Here is a 19,697-nt window from a genome sequence, read left to right as displayed (position 1 = left end):
ACATAATGTTGCTTTGTTTTTATATACTCTTTTCTGAGGGTTTTTTAAAATTAAGCTTTTTGAGAGAATTGTAGATTCACATACATGGAGTTGTAAGAAATAATACAGAGAGATTCTGTGTATACCCTTTACCCATTTTCCCCCAATGGTAACATTTTACAGAGTTAAAATAAGTATTACAACCAGGAGGTCAGCATTGATACAGTCAAGTTTTAGAATTCTTCCAGTTTCCATCTCTACAGGGCTATCTCATACTGCACATCTGTAACCACACCCACTTCCTTCCCACCCCCACCCCCTCTTTATATCTGGCAATCATTAATCTGTTTTTTTTTTCCATTTATTTTTATTAGTTGGAGGCTAATTACTTTACAATATTGTAGTGGTTTTTGCCATACACTGACATGAATCAGCCATGGATTTACATGTATTCCCCATCCCGATCCCCCCTCCCACCTCCCTCCCTACCCCACCCCTCTGCGTCTTCCCAGTGCACCAGGCCCAAGCACTTGTCTCATGCATCCAACCTGGGCTGGTGATCTGTTTCACCCTTGATAATATACATGTTTCAATGCTGTTCTCTCAAAACATCACACCCTCACCTTCTCCCACAGAGTCCAAAAGTCTGTTCTGTACATCTGTGTCTCTTTTTCTGTTTTGCATATAGGGTTATCGTTACCATCTTTCTAAATTCCATATATATGCGTTAGTATACTGTATTGGTCTTTATCTTTCTGGCTTACTTCACTCTGTATAATGGGCTCCAGTTTCATCCATCTCATTAGAACTGATTCAAATGAATTCTTTTTAATGGCTGAGTAATATTCCATGGTGTATATGTACCACAGCTTCCTTATCCATTTGTCTGCTGATGGGCACCTAGGTTGCTTCCATGTCCTGGCTATTATAAACAGTGCTGCGATGAACATTGGGGTGCACGTGTCTCTTTCAGATCTGGTTTCCTCGGTGTGTATGCCCAGAAGTGGGATTGCTGGGTCATATGGCAGTTCTGTTTCCCGTTTTTTAAGAAATCTCCACACTGTTCTCCATAGCGGCTGTGCTAGTTTGCATTCCCACCAACAGTGTAAGAGGGTTCCCTTTTCTCCACACCCTCTCCAGCATTTATTGCTTGTAGACTTTTGGATAGCAGCCATCCTGACTGGCGTGTAATGGTACCTCATTGTGGTTTTGATTTGCATTTCTCTGATAATGAGTGATGTTGAGCATCTTTTCATGTGTTTGTTAGCCATCTGTATGTCTTCTTTGGAGAAATGTCTGTTTAGATCTTTGGCCCATTTTTTGATTGGGTCATTTATTTTTCTGGAATTGAGCTGCAGGAGTTGCTTGTATATTTTTGAGATTAATCCTTTGTCTGTTGCTTCATTTGCTATTATTTTCTCCCATTCTGAGGGCTGTCTTTTCACCTTGCTTATAGTTTCCTTTGTTGTGCGAAAGCTTTGTGCACCCCCTCTTTTTATCTGGCAATCATTAATCTGTTTGTTTTTTTTTAACTTCTTATTTTGTATTGCGGTATAGCAGATTAACAAAGAATGTGATAGTTTCAGGTGAACAGCTAAGGGGCTCAGCCATACATATGCATGTATCCATTCTCCCCCAGACTCCTCTCCTGTCCTGGCTGCCACATTAATTTTATAATTTTATTATTTCAAAAATGTTATATAAATGGAATCAGCCCATATGTAAGTAACCTCTTGGGACTGGCTTTTTTTCTTTTTTATTGAAGTGTAATTGACATACAATATTATACTAGTTTCAGCTGTGCAGAATAGTGATTTGACGTTTATATACTTTACAACTTGATCACCTCAGTAAATCTAATAACTGTTACCCTACAAAGTTATTGCATTATTACTGGCTTTAATTCCCTGTGCTGTACATTACATCCCTATGACTTATTTTATATTAAATATTAATTTTATATTAAATTACTAGAAGCTTTATGGGCAGCTTGTCTTTGAGGCAAGAATATACAGCAGAGAAAAGACAGCCTCTTCAGTAAGTTGCTGTTGCTGCTAAGTCGCTTCAGTCGTGTCCTACTCTGTGCGACCCTATAGACGGCAGCCCACCAGGCTCCCCCATCCCTGGGATTCTCCAGGCACGAATATTGGAGTGGGTTGCCATTTCCTTCTCCGCTTTAGTAAGTTAGTGCTGGGGAAACTGGACAGCTGCACATAAAGGAATGAAACTAGAACACCTCCTAACACCATACACAAAAATAAACTCAAAATGGGTTAAAGACTTAAATATAAGGCCAGAAACTATAAAGCTCTTAGAGGAAAACATAGGCAGTGCACTTCTTGACATAAATCACAGCAAGATCCTCTATGACCCACCTCCTAGAGTAATGGAAATAAAAACAAAAATAAACAGGTAGGACCTAATTAAACTTAAAAACTTTTGCACAGCAAAGGAAACTATAAACAAGGTGAAAAGACAGCCCTCAGAATAGGAGAAAGTAATAGCAAATGAAAAATATTAATCTCCAAAATATACAAGCAGCTCATGCAGCTCAGTACCAGAAAGACAAACAACCCAATCAAAAAGTGGGCAGAAGATCTAAACAGATATTTCTCCAAAGAAGACATACAGATAGCTGATAAACACATGAAAAGATGCTCAGCACTGCTCATTATTAGAGAAATGCAAATCAGAACTACAGTGAGGTATCACCTCATACCAGTCAGAATAGCCAGCATCGAAAGCACAAAGAGCTGTAAGCATGAACCCCCTCTGTGTGCCTGTGACCTTTCTCGGTTTAAATGTCAGCTAGCTTTTATAATGCTAACTTTATGTTTGCTGTAGAATATTAACCTTTTTATTTTTGGAGATTCTTATTTTACTGTGAAATGTATACAGCTGAAAATTTTCTGTGTTCTGCCTGTTCATCCGTCCCACCCTTAACTCTGGCAGTCACTGATCTTTTTTATTGTCTCCATAATTTTCCCTTTTTTGAGAATGTCATATATACTTGGAATGATACTGTATGTAGCCTTTTAGATTTTCTTTTTTAAAAAATATTTATTAATTGCTTATTTAATTTTTGGCTGTGCTAGGTCTCCTTTTGGAGAAGGCAATGGCACCCCACTCCAGTACTCTTGCCTGGAAAATCCCATGGATGGAGGAGCCTCTTAGGCTGCAGTCCGTGGGGTCACTAAGAGTTGGACACAACTGAGCGACTTCACTTTCACTTTTCACTTTCATGCAGTGGAGAAGGAAATGGCAACCCACTCCAGTGTTCTTGCCTGGAGAATCCCAGGGACGCGGGAGCCTGGTGGCCTGCCATCTATGGGGTTGCACAGAGTCAGACACGACTGAAGCGACTTAGCAGCAGCAGCAGGTCTCCATTGCTGCACATGGGTTTTCTCTAGTTGCAGCTAGTGGGGGGTACTCTCCCATTGCAGTGCACAGACTTCTCATTGCAGTGGCTTCTCTGCTTGTGGAGTACAGGCTCTAGGGCACGAGGGTTCAGTAGTTGTAGTGCATGGGCTTATTAGTTGCTCCATGGCATATGGAATCTCCCCAGACCAGAGACTGAACCCATGTCCCCTGCATTGGCAGGTGAATTTTTAACCACCGGACCACCAGGGAAGTCCTAGATTGACTTCTTTCACTTAGTAATATATATATAAGGTTTCCTCCATGTTTTTTCAAGGAAGCTCATTTCTTTTTAGTGCTGGTTAATATTCACTGTGTTGATGTCCCACACTCTGTTTATCAATTATTGTTTACTTGTAAGCCACATCTTGGTTGAGTCTGAGTTTTGGCAATTATGATGAATAAAGTGAACATTCATGTGCAAGTTTTTGTGTGGACATAAGTTTTTAACTCCTTTGAGTAAATGCCAAGGAGGGCTATTGTCGAATCACATGTTAACAGTATATTTAGTTTTGTAAGGAGCTGACAAACTGTTTCCTAAAGTGGCTGTACCATTTTGCATTCCCGCCAGCAATGACTGAGAGTTCCTATTGCTCCACATCCTCACCAGCATTTGATATCAGTGTTTTGGGTTTTGTCCAGTCTAATAGATATGTACTGGTACCTCACTGTTGTTTTAACTTTCATTTCTCTAATGACATAGGATGTTGGACGTCTTTTTATGTGCGCTTTTTTTTGCCATCTATATGTCTTCTCTGAGTTGCTTGTTTAGGTATCCTGTCTGTTTTTCATTGGGTTGTTCATTTCCTTATTGATGATAACTATAGATACTTATATTAGATAATAAATATGACATAGATGATATTTATCATTGATGGTAAATATGACACTTGAAGAGCTTTAAGACTTCTTTGTATATGTTAGACCATAATCCTTTTCATCATAAATGATGAAAATCTTCTCTTCCAGCTTTTGGCTTGCTTTCTCATTCTCTTGTGGGGATAACTATGTTTACTTATAAAATAATTTTTTCTGACACATGCTTTTTTTTCTTGTGTAACATAAAAAATATTTTGGTCCTGTCTTTTATTTTTCTCATATCTTTTTGGTTTTGAGATTCCAGGGTACATATACATTTATTTTGTCCTTTTAAAAATCCACTTTACCAGTCCTTGACTAGTTATCAAATTAAATACTATTGGAATTAGTTTTGTTTCTGAGTTCAGTTTTGCTTCATCTTTTCCCCACTATATTGAGTCTTCCTTTTCTTATTTCTTTTAGCAATCAGTAATTCATACCTTTTTCAAAATGCAAACGTTTCAGTATTTAACTTAACACTTGTCACACCATGTTTTTCTGTTTCCATTTATTTTTGCTATTTCAAAAAACTTTATTGAACACATGTCATGTTCAATCCCAGAGCCACTCCCTTTGGGATACGGACTCAGGATGCAAATTAGGATAAAACATCGGCCTATGTAGACATCCAACTTTTATCATTCAAACGAAACTATGTGGAATTTGCTTTATTTTCCCCTTTCTTCTCTTCCTCCCATCATTTACCTTTTTACAACAATCAGTAGTAACTTCAACACTTTAAAATTTGTCTTTTTTATGTCATTATAATAGCATAATTCATTCCTATTTTAGCCATACAGACGCTTGATACTGCCTCTTCCCTTTTCACAGGAAATTAAGAGTGCAAGGGAAGTGAAGTATTCTCTGCAACTAGTGAACTTCTTATTCCTGTAGAAAAATCACAAAATGCTGCGTGTGTCAGATGGGCACTTCTCTGGTCATCCACTTACTTGCACCTTGTTTTCCTTAGCTGCGATAGCTTCCTGGAGTCTGGATTCAGATAGAAGTAGATGGGTGGTGGTTCCCAATGTAGCTGGGGGCCCTGTTTTGGTGAACAGATACACGTGAGGCATTTCTCAGAACATCTAGTCCCATGAAATTTCAAAACAGATTTGAAGGGTGGCCAACAAAGGTCCATCTAGTCAAGGCTATGGTTTTTCCAGTAGTCATGTATGGATGTGAGAGTTGGACTATAAAGAAAGCTGAGTGCTGAAGAATTGATGCTTTTGAACTGTGGTGTTGGAGAAAACTTTTGAGTATCCCTTGGACTGCAAGGAGATCCAGCCAGTCCATCCTAAAGGAGATCAGTCCTGGGTGTTCATTGGAAGGACTAATGTTGAAGCTGAAACTCCCAATACTTTGGCCACCTGATGTGAAGAGCTGACTCATTTGAAAAGACCCTGATGCTGGGAAAGATTGAGGGCAGGAGGAGAAGGGGATGACAGAGGATGAGATGGTTGGATGGCATCACTGACTCAATGGACATGAGTTTCGGTAAACTCCGGGAGTTTGTGATGGACAGGGGGGCCTGGTGTGCTGCAGTTCATGGGGTCGCAAAGAGTCAGACATGACTGAGCAACTGAACTGAACAAACTCTATTTTGACCTGTTAAAAACTTTAGAGGGGAGAAATCATAATTTTTTACTACCATGATTTCTTTTAAAGAATATAGGGATTTCCCTGATGGTCCAGGGGTTAAGAATCCACCTTCCAATGCAGAGGATGTAGGTTTGATCCCTGGTTGGGGAACTAAGATCCCACACGCCTCAAGGCAACTAAGCTTGCATGCTGCATGAAAGATCTTGTGTGCCTCAACTAAGACTCCACACAGTCAAATAAATAAATATTGAAAAGAAGAATATATAATATGTGTATGATCTTGGACTATAGAGAATTTTTTCTAACTGTAACCACCTTACACTGACATTTTCTCTCATTTTCCTGTTGACCAGTGGCAGGTCCCTCCCAGAGCAGCTGCGATCCATCAACTGGTGTGTGGGAAGCGTTACTTGTGTTGCCTAAAGCTTCTTTTCCAGTCTGGCCCTGGCAAGGCCTAGAGACATTCTTCTGTGTGTGACTTGTTCTGATGTCACAGTCGTTCCTAGCTAGCTTCGTTCCCTCAGGGTCAGACTCAGGCCTTCAGATGTGAGTCTTGGTGTGCCTGAAGAATTTGTACCTATTGTAGCCAAAGTAACACCCAGTTTAGCAAAGTCAGTCTCGGTCAGCCAGCATAGTCATGCAGTCTGCAGGTACATAAATAGCTTTGGGAGTCCGCCCACCCCCGCTGACTTTTATTAGAGCAGCTTGTGATTTGCCTGTCTTTATCCCATCCTGTGCCACGTTGTGTCGAGTGATCGTGTTATCTTTGCCTTTCAGCGGTTTTGCGAGTGGCTGGTTCCCTGCAGAAAAGCACAGAAGTGATGAAGGCCATGCAGAGTCTTGTGAAGATCCCGGAAATCCAGGCCACCATGCGGGAGCTGTCCAAAGAGATGATGAAGGTGACCTGGGGCTGACCCTCTTCCAGAGGGTGTGTGTGTCCTCTTCCAGAGCACTAGGAGTCAGCCAGCGGCAGAGTCTGGGCCAGTGTGGACAGGGGCAGACAGGTCATTGTGGCCTGGCAGAAATGATTTTGAGGATAGAAGCTGTGGGTTGTTTTTTTTTTTTAATTTATTTTTTATTATTTTTTTTAACACCAGGACAAAATACAAAACAAAACAAAAATTGTATTGGTGTATAGCCAATTAACAGTGTTGTGATAGTTTCAGGTGAAGTGAAGGGACTCAACCATTCATATACATGTATCCATTCTACACCCAACGTTCCTCCCATCCATGCTAGCACATAACATTGAGCAGAGTTCCATGTGCTATACAGTAGGTTTTTGTTTGTTATCCAATTTAAATATAGCAGTGTGTACATGACCTTCCTCCCATGAGTTCGTTTTCTCAGTCTGTTAGTCTCTTTCTGTTTTATAAGTAAGTTCATTTGTGTCATTTCTTTTTAGATTCCACGTATAAGGGATGTCATGTGATATTTCTCCTTCTCTGACTGACTTCACTCAATATGACACTCTCTAGGTCCATCCATGTTGCTGTAAATGGCCTTATTTCATTCTTTTTAATGGCTGCGTAATATTCCATTGTATTTATACACCACATTGTCTTTATCCATTCTTCTGGAGGACAGAGGCCGTTAACACCGAAATTGTCTGAGCTGAGCATGGCAGAGGCTGGGTCAGATTGCCATTTTTCCTTAGAAGAAGCAGTGGTATATCTAGATCTCCAGGGGAGGTGGATGACCCAGGAAGCAACTGTCTATAGAGTTTGGGGAGCTCAGGATTATGGCCTCTGAGGTGAACAAGGAAACAGAAGAAAACCCAGGTTCCTCTGTTTGTACCAGAGGAGTGTTAGTGAAGCAGGCAAGGCAGGTGGTTCAAGACCAGGGGTTGGCAAAGTTTTTTTATAAAGGGCTGGATAGTAAATGTATTTTTTATTTCCTGGGCCATAGGTCTCTGTTGTAACTACTCAACTCTACTTTGTAGTTTAAAAGTAGCTGTAGATAATATGTAAACAAATGAGCATGACTGTGTTCTCATAAAACATTATTTGTAAAAGTCAGCAGTGGGTTGGGTTCGGCCTATAGCTGGCTGACTCCTGTCTTAGACCAGAAAGTGAAAGTCTCTCAGTTGCATTAGACTCTTTGTGGCCCCATGGACTTAGTCTGCCAGGCTCCTCTGTCCATGGGGATTCTCCAGGCAAGAATACTGGAGTGGGTTGCCATTCCTTTCTCCAGGGGATCTGCCCAACCCAGGGATCAAACCTAGGTCTCCTGCATTGCAGGTGGATTCTTTACCATCTGAGCCACCAGGGAAGCCCAGATAAAGGAACTGAGAACCAAATAGAAAGGAATAAACACCTGCTGCCCCAGGACCAGGGCCTGGCAGGGCCCTGCACCAGTGGCCTTTGGATGGGGGACAGGCTCAGGAGGGTGCTGGAAGTGGAAGGCTCTTAGAGTCAGGTTCCCCTGGGCTCTTTTAAGCGAGTTAGTATGTATTATTGATCCAGCAGTAAGATCCATTCTCCCAGGCCAGAGGGCCCCACTTGTAACCTTGAATGTGAATTTGTTGGTTCATTTTGGTTGGGAGGAAAAGGGTCTGAGCATGGGCAGAATATAGAACTAGCTAGATTCATACATTAAGAGTCACCTGAGTGGTCTGACAGCAGGAGAGAGAGCTTGCTTTAAATCTGATGCCGTTAGCACGGTTGGTGAGGGTCATGCCCTGCCTGAGTGCGGTGGAGCAAGGGCTGGAGCTGCCACACGTAATCTCGTGCTCGCATGACATTACTCAGCGAGGGCGACCGTTGGCCGGTGTTAGAGAGCAGTTTTCTTGCATCTGTAGTGGGGCTGTGCTCTTGAGAATGAAGTAGGCTGATTGGCTGGCATCAGGCTGCTGGGCATGGGGCTCACTGTAGGGAGTGTGGGCACTGCCTTGTTGGGTCCAGACTTATCAGTTCTCTCAGGTTTTGGTGAATTGACTGATCCTTGCCAGACCCATCAGACTGACGCCAGGCCAACAGCTATCACTTGGACCTGCTGAAGTACAGGCCTTTTCTGGGTTCCATGGAGCCCCACCCTGCTCTTGGTATTTGTTATCATAGTGTCTGCTGTGACTCCAGCCTATTTTGATACTGTGTCTCAACTCCTGCACTCATAGATTTGCTACATCAGGGCAAATGCTTCCTGAGACAGCACCCTCTCCTCTCAGCAGGTTGTTCCCCACATGCTGCACTATTGTCTGAGTTACTCTGTGAAACTCTGCTGATAGAGGCCCCCCTCTAACCTTAGTACTAAATTTGGAGAGCAGTTTCCCTTTGGCTTTTTGCTTGCTCCAGAGAGGGCAGATAGCATGTGGTGTTTCCTGTGGCTTAGACCTGGGAAGGGTGGACTGGACTCATAGACACCAGAGCTCAGTTGGTGCACTGGGCCCACAGGGACATCTGCAGGGAGTGGATTTAACAGTTGTGGGAAGTGACATGGTTTATTCTATATTTAGGCTGGGATCATAGAAGAGATGTTAGAGGACACTTTTGAAAGCATGGATGATCAAGAAGAAATGGAAGAAGCAGCAGAAATGGAAATTGACAGAATTCTGTTTGAAATCACCGCAGGTATGACCCAAGATCCTTCCTCTTCCTCTTGTCCTTTTGTGGCCATCCTTCCTGCATTTGAAAGATTAGCTAGTAGCTTTTTCTTCAGATTCTAACTCCCTTCCACATTTCTTACTTTATTTTTTAAATTTTCATTTATTTTATATTTAACTGTGCTTGGTCTTTGTTGATGCCCACTGGCTTTCTCTAGTTGTGGCAAGCTTGGGGACTCTAGTTGTGCGTGGGCTTCTCATTGCAGTGGCTTCTCTTGTTGTGGAGCATGGGCTCTGGGGCACACACGCTTTAGTAGCTGTGACTTCTGGGCTTAGAGCACAGGCTCAGTAGTTGTGGCACACAGGCTTAGTTGCTCCTCAGCATGTGGGGTCCTCCTAGACCTGCTTCTCCTTGATTGGCAGTCAGATTTTTTACCACTAAGCCACCTGGGAAGCTTCCACATTTCTTACTTTAGATTATGCAAGTTATTACTTGAAAAACAAGCATAATATCTATAACCATATTTTATAAAATACAAAGATAAAGAATTTTTTGGTCCTATATTCTGCTGTCAGGAGCTTAGGCTTTCTTGAAAGCTGTTTGGCAGTAGCAAAGCTCTTGAGCTCACAGATTGGCTTCTGGGAACTTATTCTAGTAATTTAAGATTTAGCTCAAGGATGTCTGTAGTATTGATAATATTGAAAAGTTTGAAATAAGCTACATGCCTAATAATAGAATATTGATTAAATCCATTGTGTTACATCTATGGTAATGGAACATGTCATAGTTGTTACACAGATGTATTTATTGACATGGAAAGATGTTCATAATATGTGAAGAAAGCACTGATACTGAAATACACTATTGTTTAAAAAAATACATCTATTAAAAAAGTCTAGCAGGGGGATAAATAAAAATAATAGTTATCTCTAAGTGATGGTTCATGAGCTTTTAAACTGTATTTTCACTTCTGGACTTTCTGAGTTTTATGTTTAATAACAAAACTGACTAGATTTAATTTTTATTTGTTTTCAACTATTGGGGGAAAGAAGGCTCCAAAAAAATGTTTTGTAATGATTTAGAAAGAGTTTAGTTTTACTGAGAGAGAATATTTAACATCTTCATGAATCTTGAAAATTAAGTATTCACTAGTGTTTAGGGATTTAGATCAAGAGCCTCAGAATCAAAATTCTTAAAATCAAAATCTTTAGCTACTGTGACTTTGTTAGAAGTTGGTGTTTGTGCACATCTGTCACAGTAACCCCCCCAAAACAGGTGTTTCGCTGCCCCTTTTCTGTTTCTTGTCAAATTGAACCAGGTATGAAGGACAGAGAAAATGAGGGAGCACTGCTTAAGCTGATGTTTTGTTGACCTGTGTACTGTTTCTTTACAGGGGCCTTAGGCAAAGCACCTAGTAAGGTGACGGACGCCCTCCCGGAGCCTGAACCTATAGGAGCGATGGCTGCATCAGAAGACGAGGAGGAGGAGGAAGAGGCCCTGGAGGCCATGCAGTCCCGTCTGGCCACACTTCGCAGCTAGGGCACCCCAGCTGGCTACAGGCTCTCCTTCTGGCCCCGTCACCGGGCGCACACTCCTTGAAGCCTCTGCCATTTCTGTGTCTCTTGCACTACACCTCTGGGTGAGACACTGCATTCTGGAGAAGGTTCTCTGCTAATCTCTCTTCTCTCTCTTCAGAGGCTTTGGGATTCAGTGAGATTGTTCTTGAGAGGTGGTGTAATAAATGCATCATTTTCAGGAGTATGAATAGAAGTTACCTTTTTAGGGGATGAGGGCAAAGAAGTTTTGTCTTCTCACAAGGCACTTCAGAGAATAGAGTTGATTGCTTGAATGTTGAGGACTCTGTATTTTCTTTTTTTTTTTTTGGTCTGTAAAACACTATATAAATGGATTTTAATAAATTTCTGCTTTAACACTTGGTCTTATCATAGATTGTCAGCTGCAGTGAACTTGCAAGGTGTCTCCTGTCCCAAATTATGTCCTGTGTTGGCATGAAAAGAGGAGGTGTTACAGCAGGGCCTGTGGGACTCAGCAGCTCAGCGGAAGGCACTTCGCAGTGGACGCTGCTCCTCAGCCTCCACAAGGTGCTGTGCCAGCTGCTCTTCCCATGTTTGTCAGCTTTGGATAAGCAAAAGGGTGCTTGGGAATTGTTGACCCCTTGTCTTGTGGGCTGGGTGGCTATATTATATTGGCCTGAGGCAGGTGTGTGTGTCTGCAGCTTTTTCCTTCCCACTGCAGATTGTGGACAGCGGTGGGGTTAGGCCTCTTTCACCCTTTGATTGCCTTCTTCTGTGTTAAGCTGGTTGTCTTGGATGTATGGGATATGGGCATACATATCAGTGCTTTCTCAAAGCCAGGAGCTGACCAATGAGAGGGGCATGGTGCAGTCATGTAGTGTAAACGATTCACACATTTCTAAGTGACGTTTTTAAATCATTCAGCAGTAGCGACTTATATTTGTGTGGGCCTGACAGTTTACAAAGCTGTTGAACATATGTGATCATTCAGCCTTCACAAATTAGGAAAACACCTCAGCCTGCTGAAGTGACATGCTCTAAATCATAAAGTGGCAGAACTGGGGTTCAACCCAAATCCCTCTGTTCCATGTCTTATGTGCCCTACACAGGTAGGAAAAAAACCTGGCCACTGTCCCCCTGGTTGGTTTCTGTAGGTTATATGGAGAAATGTGGATGTATTGGATGTGCTGCAGTAAGGACCTTTTCCTCTCATCCTGCAAAATGGGACTTTCCAATCCAGGGCACTGTCCTCTTACTCTTGATTTCATCTTCAGGATACAGTTCAGTTTTTGTTTTTTTTTTTTTCCCATTTATTTTTATTAGTTGGAGGCTAATTACTTTACAATATTGTAGTGGTTTTTGTCATACATTGACATGAATCAGCCATGGATTTACATGTATTCCCCATCCCGATACCCCCCACCACCTCCCTCCCCACCCCATCCCTCTGGGTCTTCCCAGTGCACCAGCCCCGAGCACTTGTCTCATGCATCCAACCTGGGCTGGTGATCTGTTTCACCACAGATAGTATACATGTTTCAATGCTGTTCTCTCAAAACATCACACCCTCTCCTTCTCCCACAGAGTCCAAAAGTCTGTTCTGTACATCTGTGTCTCTCTTTCTGTTTTGCATATAGGGTTATCGTTACCATCTTTCTAAATTCCATATATATGCGTTAGTATACTGTATTGGTCTTTATCTTTCTGGCTTACTTCACTCTGTATAATGGGCTCCAGTTTCATCCATCTGATTAGAACTGATTCAAATGAATTCTTTTTAATGGCTGAGTAATATTCCATGGTGTATATGTACCACAGCTTCCTTATCCATTTGTCTGCTGATGGGCACCTAGGTTGCCTCCACGTCCTGGCTGTTATAAACAGTGCTGCGATGAACATTGGGATGCATGTGTCTCTTTCAGATCTGGTTTCCTCGGTGTGTATGCCCAGAAGTGAGATTGCTGGGTCATATGGCAGTTCTATTTCCAGTTTTTTAAGAAATCTCCACACTGTTCTCCACAGTTCAGTTTTTAAGTAAACTTCTTTTGAAAGAAGTTTTAGGTTCAGAGCAAAATTGAGCAGAAAAGAGTTCCCATAAATACCTCTTGCCCTAACACATGCAGTCTCCCACTTCTATGTATTGACACATTACATCCCAGAAGTATGTTTATTCCTGGAATCCTACAGTATGTAGGATTGCCTTCTTACATTTAGTAATATGCATGTAAGTTTCCTCCATGTCTTTTTCATGGCTTGATAGGTCCTTTTTAGTGCTGAATTATATTTCATTGCTCACAGGCACTACACTATACATTCATCTGTGGAAGGACATTTTGGTCACTCCAAAGTTTTAGCAGCTATGAATAAAGTCATACATGCCTGTGTGCAGGTCTTTGTACAGACATACATTTCAGCTCATTTAGGTGAATAACAAGGAGCACAATTGCTGGATCATATGGTAAGAGTATGTCTGGTTCTGTAAAAAGCTGACAGTTCCAAAGTGGCGGTATTGTTTTGTATTCCCACCAGCAATGATGAGAGTTCCTGTTGCTCCACGTCCTCACCAGCATTTGATGTTGTGTTTCGCATTTTGACTGTCCTAGTGTGAAACAGTATCTTGTTTAATTTGCATTTTCCTGAAGATACATGATGTTGAACATCTTTTTATACACTTTTTTGCCATATGTATATATTCTTTGGTGAGATGTTTGTTTAGAACTTTTGTCCGTTTTTAGTTTGTTCATTTTCTTATTGCTGAGTTTTAAGAGTTCTTTGTATACTATGGATAATAGTCCTTTGTCAGAAATATCTTTTGCAAATGTTTTCTCCCAATCTTTGGCTTGTTTTCTAATTCTGTTCATGCTTTTCTCACAGAGCAGTTCTTAATATTAATGAAGTCCATCTTACCAGTTATTTCATGATAGTGCCTTTTGATGTTGGATCTTAAAAGTCACTGCCATACCCAAGGTCACTTAGATTTTCTGTGTTACTTTATTAGTAGTCTTATAGTTTTGTATTTTACATTTGGGGTTCCCAGGTGGCTCAGTGATGAAGAATCTGCCTGCCAATGCAGGAGACACAGGTTTGAGCCCTAGGTTGGGCAGATCTCCCTAAGGAGGAAATGGCAACCCACTACAGTATGCTTGCTGGGATAATCCCATGGACAAAAGAGCCTGGCGGGCTATAGTACATGGGTTCGGAAAGAATCGGACATGACTAAGTGACTGAGCATGCATGCATTGTGATCTGTGATTAATTTTTGTAAAGCATATAAGGTCTGTGTCTAGATTTATTTCTGTGCATGTGGATGTCCAGTTATTCCAGCACCATTTATTGAAAAGATGATCTTTGCTGCGGTGTACTACCCTCACTGCTTCATTAAAGATCCATTGACTGCATTTATGGGGGCCTATTTCAGGGCTTTCTATTCTGTTCCACTGATATATTTGCCTGTTCTTTTGCCAATACCACACTGTCTTGATTACTGTAGCTTTATAAGTAAGTCTTGAGGTCAGGTAGCATCAGTCGTCCAACTTTGTTCTTCAGTGTTGTATTGTCTGTTCTGGGTCTCTTGCCTTTCTAAACAAACTTTAGAATTCATGTGTCAATATGCACAAAATAACTTGCTGGGATTTTGATTAGGATTGCTTTGAATCTACAAGTCAAGTCGAGAGGAGCCAATACATTGGCAGGATAGTTTTATGACTGCATTTATCTGGCTGATTTATTCATGGAGTGATTTTGGAATTAAGGAATGCTCATAATCTCTGAGCACTTTTGTTCTTATTGTGGATAATCAGAGTTTATCCAGGTGCATGGATGGACAGAATAATGACAACCACTCTTTCAGCCATTCAAATAAAATGATCTAAATATAGGGTTGGTTTGTTTTAATTGTTTGAGGGCTTTACTCCATTCCTATTTTCAGGCTAAGGAGAGAGCACTGTTGGCTCATTATTAGGCCACACATCCCATTTTCCCCCAGTACTCTGTTGGGTATCATTGGAAACAAGGTAAGTCAGATACTCTTCTGGCCCTTCAAAGGTCCACAATCTGGAAGGGGAAACTGTGGTGTCAACATCTGCAATACAAGTTTTCCTCTAAACCCTTGACTTCGTTCCAGCACCAGCTCCCACTCGCCCCACCCTAACCACAGATGATTCCACTTGGTGCCCCTCCCCAAAAAATTTCAAGGGTACTCAGAATAGCATTCCACACCACCAACTCATTTGTTTTGTTTTCTTCTCAAACACAGCTTACTCTTTAAAAATGACTGTCCAGTTTGTGGTGATCACCCAGCAGTGCACTCGAGGCAGATCATGACTTCGCTCTCTCTGCCCCTGCCCATCCCCCCACACTGTCTGTTGGAGACAACTTCCTAAGCCCTTGCCCGTGGTACAGCTCACATGGCCTTAGCCTTCTTTCTTGTATGATACATTTACAGGTATGTCTTAGAACTCCTGGAGAGAAGGGGTCATGACCTTTATTTGTTCCAAAAGAGTACTAGTCTTGTCTGCCTCTGCACCTCTCCCCAAAATCCAGCCCCATAACTGTATTTATGGAAGCAACTGTGAAAAATCAAAAGCTTTAAAAAACTGGACCATTTTTCTTGTCCTACCCTGGTGACAAATGCCCTTCAAAAGCTATTCTGTATTACCAGTGAGAAAGATTCTTAAGTGAAAATAAACTTGGGAAGTGCTTGGTTGAAATAAACATAAAGCAGGCTTCTTTAACTTTTCGTAGCCTTTCATATGCTTTTACCAAGTTTATTTAACCAAGCACTTTTCTTTTGAGATGCCAGAATGAGCATTGCTTAGCCAGTGAGCCATTTCAGAAATTCAAGTCTAAACCACAGTAGGGAAATACCTTTTCTTAAGCCAGGGGAGTTCTCAATTACAAATAATTATATTTATGTAATATATGTACAGAATTATGTCAGCAAAATGGAGGAGTAGACAGTTTCAAACCTCCATCCTTCCAAAGAAACATTGAAAAAGTCCCAGAAGTTTCAGAACTCTGGAAAACAAAGGTTTACAACAACCAAGAAAATATTAAGAAAAAAGAAAAAACAGAAAGCTTTGTGGCATTTTTATTTGCCCTTGCCAGACCCCTGTCACAGCTTGGCAGCATCTTGAAGACAGCAGCCCACATTTTCAAATGTGAGACCCTGGTCCCTAGTTCCAGGGAAAGAGAGAGGACCTTATTCACAAATTACCGTGTTTACCCCAATCTAAGGGCCATCCTGAAGGAATAACAAGGTGCTGATCTCTGGTTTGCCTATCTTGGAATTTATCCAGGGTGGAACAGCATCAACTATTGCTTGAAAACATGTTATGGAATTTTCTTTTTTTTTTTACATGTGGCCACCTGGTGCAAAATTTTTCAGCTGAAACATACAAGAGACTACTCAAAACCTGGGAGGAAAAGCCAGGGAGACGTTTTTGTTGTTGTTTTTGTTGTTGTTTTTTTATATTAGTGCATTCAACAACAACTGGGTATACTGGCAATTTAGAAAGCCAGGATAGGAATTATGCTCAGAAAAGACCTGAAAAGACCCGTAGGTCTAGGCTTGGTGCATTCAGAAAGTGAAGGTTGAGTTAGAATCATAAATGGTCTGGCTAAGTGGTAAAGAGTGTCCAAGCACAGAGCCAACCCATAGAAGACAGGAACAGGTATTTTTGTTTGTTTTTTAAGTTTCTGGCATTCACGGAGATCTCTGTTAAAATACTGGCTGAACACAGTTCAAAAACTGAGAAAATCCTGGGGAAGTGAAAGATTCTGATTTTCAGAATTATTCAGGAATAATTTAAATGTCCAGTTTGGAACAATAAAATCACAATGCATACAAAGAAATTGGGAAGTATGGCTCATTCAAAGGAAAAAAAAAATTACAGAAACCATCCCTGAGGAAGCCCAGACATCACACTTACTAGACAAAGACTTTAAAACAACTGTCTCAGATATGCTCAAGCAGTAAAGAAAACCAGGAAAATAATATATGAACAAAATTAGACTATCAATAGAGAAATTATAAAAAGGAACCATATAGAAATTCTGGAGCTGGAAAAGCACAATAACATGAAAAAATACATTAAAGGGGTTCAGCATATTTGAGGAAGCAGAAGAAAAAATAAGTAAACTTGAATATAAAACAACTGAAATAATCCAGTCTGAGAAGCAGAAAGAAAAATGAAGTGCACACAGCCCAGGGGATTTGTGGGAGACCATCAAGCTCACCAACATGTGCATTATGGGAGAACCAGAAGGATAAGAGAGAGGAGCAAAAAGAATATTTGAAGAAATGATGACCTAAAACCTCCCATATCTGAAAGATACTAATCTGCACATGCAAACAGCTGAACAAATTCCAAGTAAGATAAAAATCAAAGGGATCCACACTAAAACACATTATAGTCCAGTTGTTGAACAACAGAGACAGAATCTTAAAAGCAGCAGAAGAGAAGCAACTCCTCACATACTAGGGATCTTCAATAAGATTAACAGCTACTTTCTCACTGGATACCATGGAAGCCAGAAACTGGAGTGACATATTTAAGGCACTGAAAGCAAAAATTGTCAATGAAGAATATCATAACCAGCAAACTTGAAGGAGAAAATAAGATATGCCGTTCTTTAAAACAAAAAAGGAGAACTGCCCTACATGAAATGCTAAAGAAAGTCTTTCCAGCTGTAGTGAAAAGACACTAGATAGTAAGTTAAAGCCATGTGAAAAAAAAATAAAGAACACCAGTGAAGGTAACTATATTGGTAAAATAAAAGCCAGTGTTGTACTTTTGCATTTGTAACTCCTCTTTTTTCTTATAAAGGTTAAAAGCAGATGGATACAAATATAACTATAAATCCATATTAATGTATAGAGTTAATAAGCTGTGACAAAACAATATAAAGAGGGAGTGACTAAGATGTGTAAGAGTAGAGATTTTGTAAACTATTGAAACAAAATTGCTATTATTCAAACTTGGTCATTGTAACTTTAAGATGTTACTTATAATCACTAAGGTAACTACTGAGATTAACAGAAAAGGAAAGAAAATGGAAATCAAATGGTATAGTACAAATTTTCAACTAAATGTGGAAAAAGGCAATAATGGAAAAACTAAACAAAAAATATATACAAAAAGCAAACAGCTAAACAGCTAAGTCCTTCCTTATTAGTAATATAAATGGACTAAACCCCAATTAAAAGGCAGAGATTGGAAGAACAAATAACATAATCCATCTATATGCTGATTCATTTTAGGTACTGTACAAAGATACAAAATACTGAAAGTAAAAAGATGGGAGAAGATATTGCATAGGAATAGTAATTGAAAAAAAAGTAGATGTCTATAAGTTTATCAGATGGGCTTCCCTTGTGGCTCAGCTGGTAAAGAATCTGCTTGCAATATGGGAGACCTGGGTTGAATCCCTGGGTTGGGAAGATCCTCTGGAGAAAGGAAAGGCTACCCACTCCAGTATTCTGGCCTGGAGAATTCCATGGACTGTATAGTCCATGGAGTTGCAAAGAGTTGGACATGACTGAGCAACTTTCACTTTCATGTTTATCAGATAAAATAGATTTTAAGTTTAAAAAGATTACAAGATACAAAGGAGAACCTTATATATTGACAAAAGGGTCAGTCTGTCAAGAGGATATAACAATTACATGTGCACCTAATAATAGAGCCCCAAGATATATGAAGCAAAGATTGCTAGAAATGAGAGCAACAGACAATTCTATAATAGTAGAAATTTCAATAATGAACAGAACAGCCAAGCATAAAATCAATAAGGAAACAGAAGAATTGAAAACACTATGTACCAATTTGATATATACAGAATACTATACCCAAAAACAGCAGAATACACATTGTTCTCAGATGGAATATTCTCCAGGAAAAACCATATGGAAGGCCACAAAACAAGTCTCAAGAAATTTTAAAAGACTGAAATTATACTAAAGACCTTTTCTGACAAAAGATGAAACTAGAAATCAGTAATAGAGGGAAACTAGAAAACTCACCAGTAAGTGAAAATGGAAATCAAAAAATTAAAAGTAGAACTACTACTTGATCCAGCATTTATATTTCTGGGTATTTATCTGAAGAAAAGGGAAACACTAATGCAAAAATACATGCACACCTAAATTCATTGCAGCATTATAATAATCAAGATACAGAAACAACCAAAAAAGAAAAAGAGGTCACAAAAAAGACAAGGATGCTTCCTTTTGCTATTTTTATTCAACATGGAACTAGAAGTTCTAGCCAGGGCAGTTAGGCAAGAAAAAGAATTTAAAGGCACCCAGATTGAAAAGGAAGATGTGAAATGTCCCTATTCACACGATCTTATATGTAGAAAACTCTGAAGATGACACACACGCACTGTTAGATACAAATCTGGCAAATCATAGTTTAGCCTTACCTACCTTGAATGTGCTCAGAACACATTAAACCAGAGTTGAACAAAATCATCTAACTTCATTTGAATCAGTCCTAATGAGATGGATGAAACTGGAGCCCCTTATACAGAGTGAAGTAAGCCAGAAAGATAAAGAACATTACAGCATACTAACACATATATATGGAATTTAGAAAGATGGTAACGATAACCCTATATGCAGAACAGAAAAAGAGACACAGAAATACAGAACAGACTTTTGAACTCTGTGGGAGAATGTGAGGGTGGGATATTTCAAAAGAACAGCATGTATACTATCTGTGGTGAAACAGATCACCAGCCCAGGTGGGATGCATGAGACAAGTGC

General features: G+C 40.3%; 1 protein-coding gene across 2 annotated transcripts in view; it reads left to right on the top strand.

Annotated features, from left to right (window-relative positions):
• The window catches only part of LOC122441760 (charged multivesicular body protein 3), an 85,176-nt gene extending 73,845 nt beyond the window's left edge, over window positions 1–11,331 (top strand). For both annotated transcript variants that reach the window (XM_043468755.1, XM_043468754.1), the window contains 3 exons: window positions 6,631–6,752; window positions 9,308–9,422; window positions 10,789–11,331. In XM_043468755.1, the coding sequence (XP_043324690.1) occupies window positions 6,631–6,752; window positions 9,308–9,422; window positions 10,789–10,934 (383 nt within the window). In that variant the 3' untranslated portion in view covers window positions 10,935–11,331. The remainder of the gene's footprint in view (window positions 1–6,630; window positions 6,753–9,307; window positions 9,423–10,788) is intronic.
• The last annotated feature ends 8,366 nt before the right edge of the window (window positions 11,332–19,697 follow it).

The sequence above is a fragment of the Cervus canadensis genome, chromosome 5 (assembly GCF_019320065.1).
Source record: "Cervus canadensis isolate Bull #8, Minnesota chromosome 5, ASM1932006v1, whole genome shotgun sequence".
Taxonomy (NCBI): domain Eukaryota; kingdom Metazoa; phylum Chordata; class Mammalia; order Artiodactyla; family Cervidae; genus Cervus; species Cervus canadensis.
This window is presented reverse-complemented; position numbering and strand designations above follow the sequence as displayed.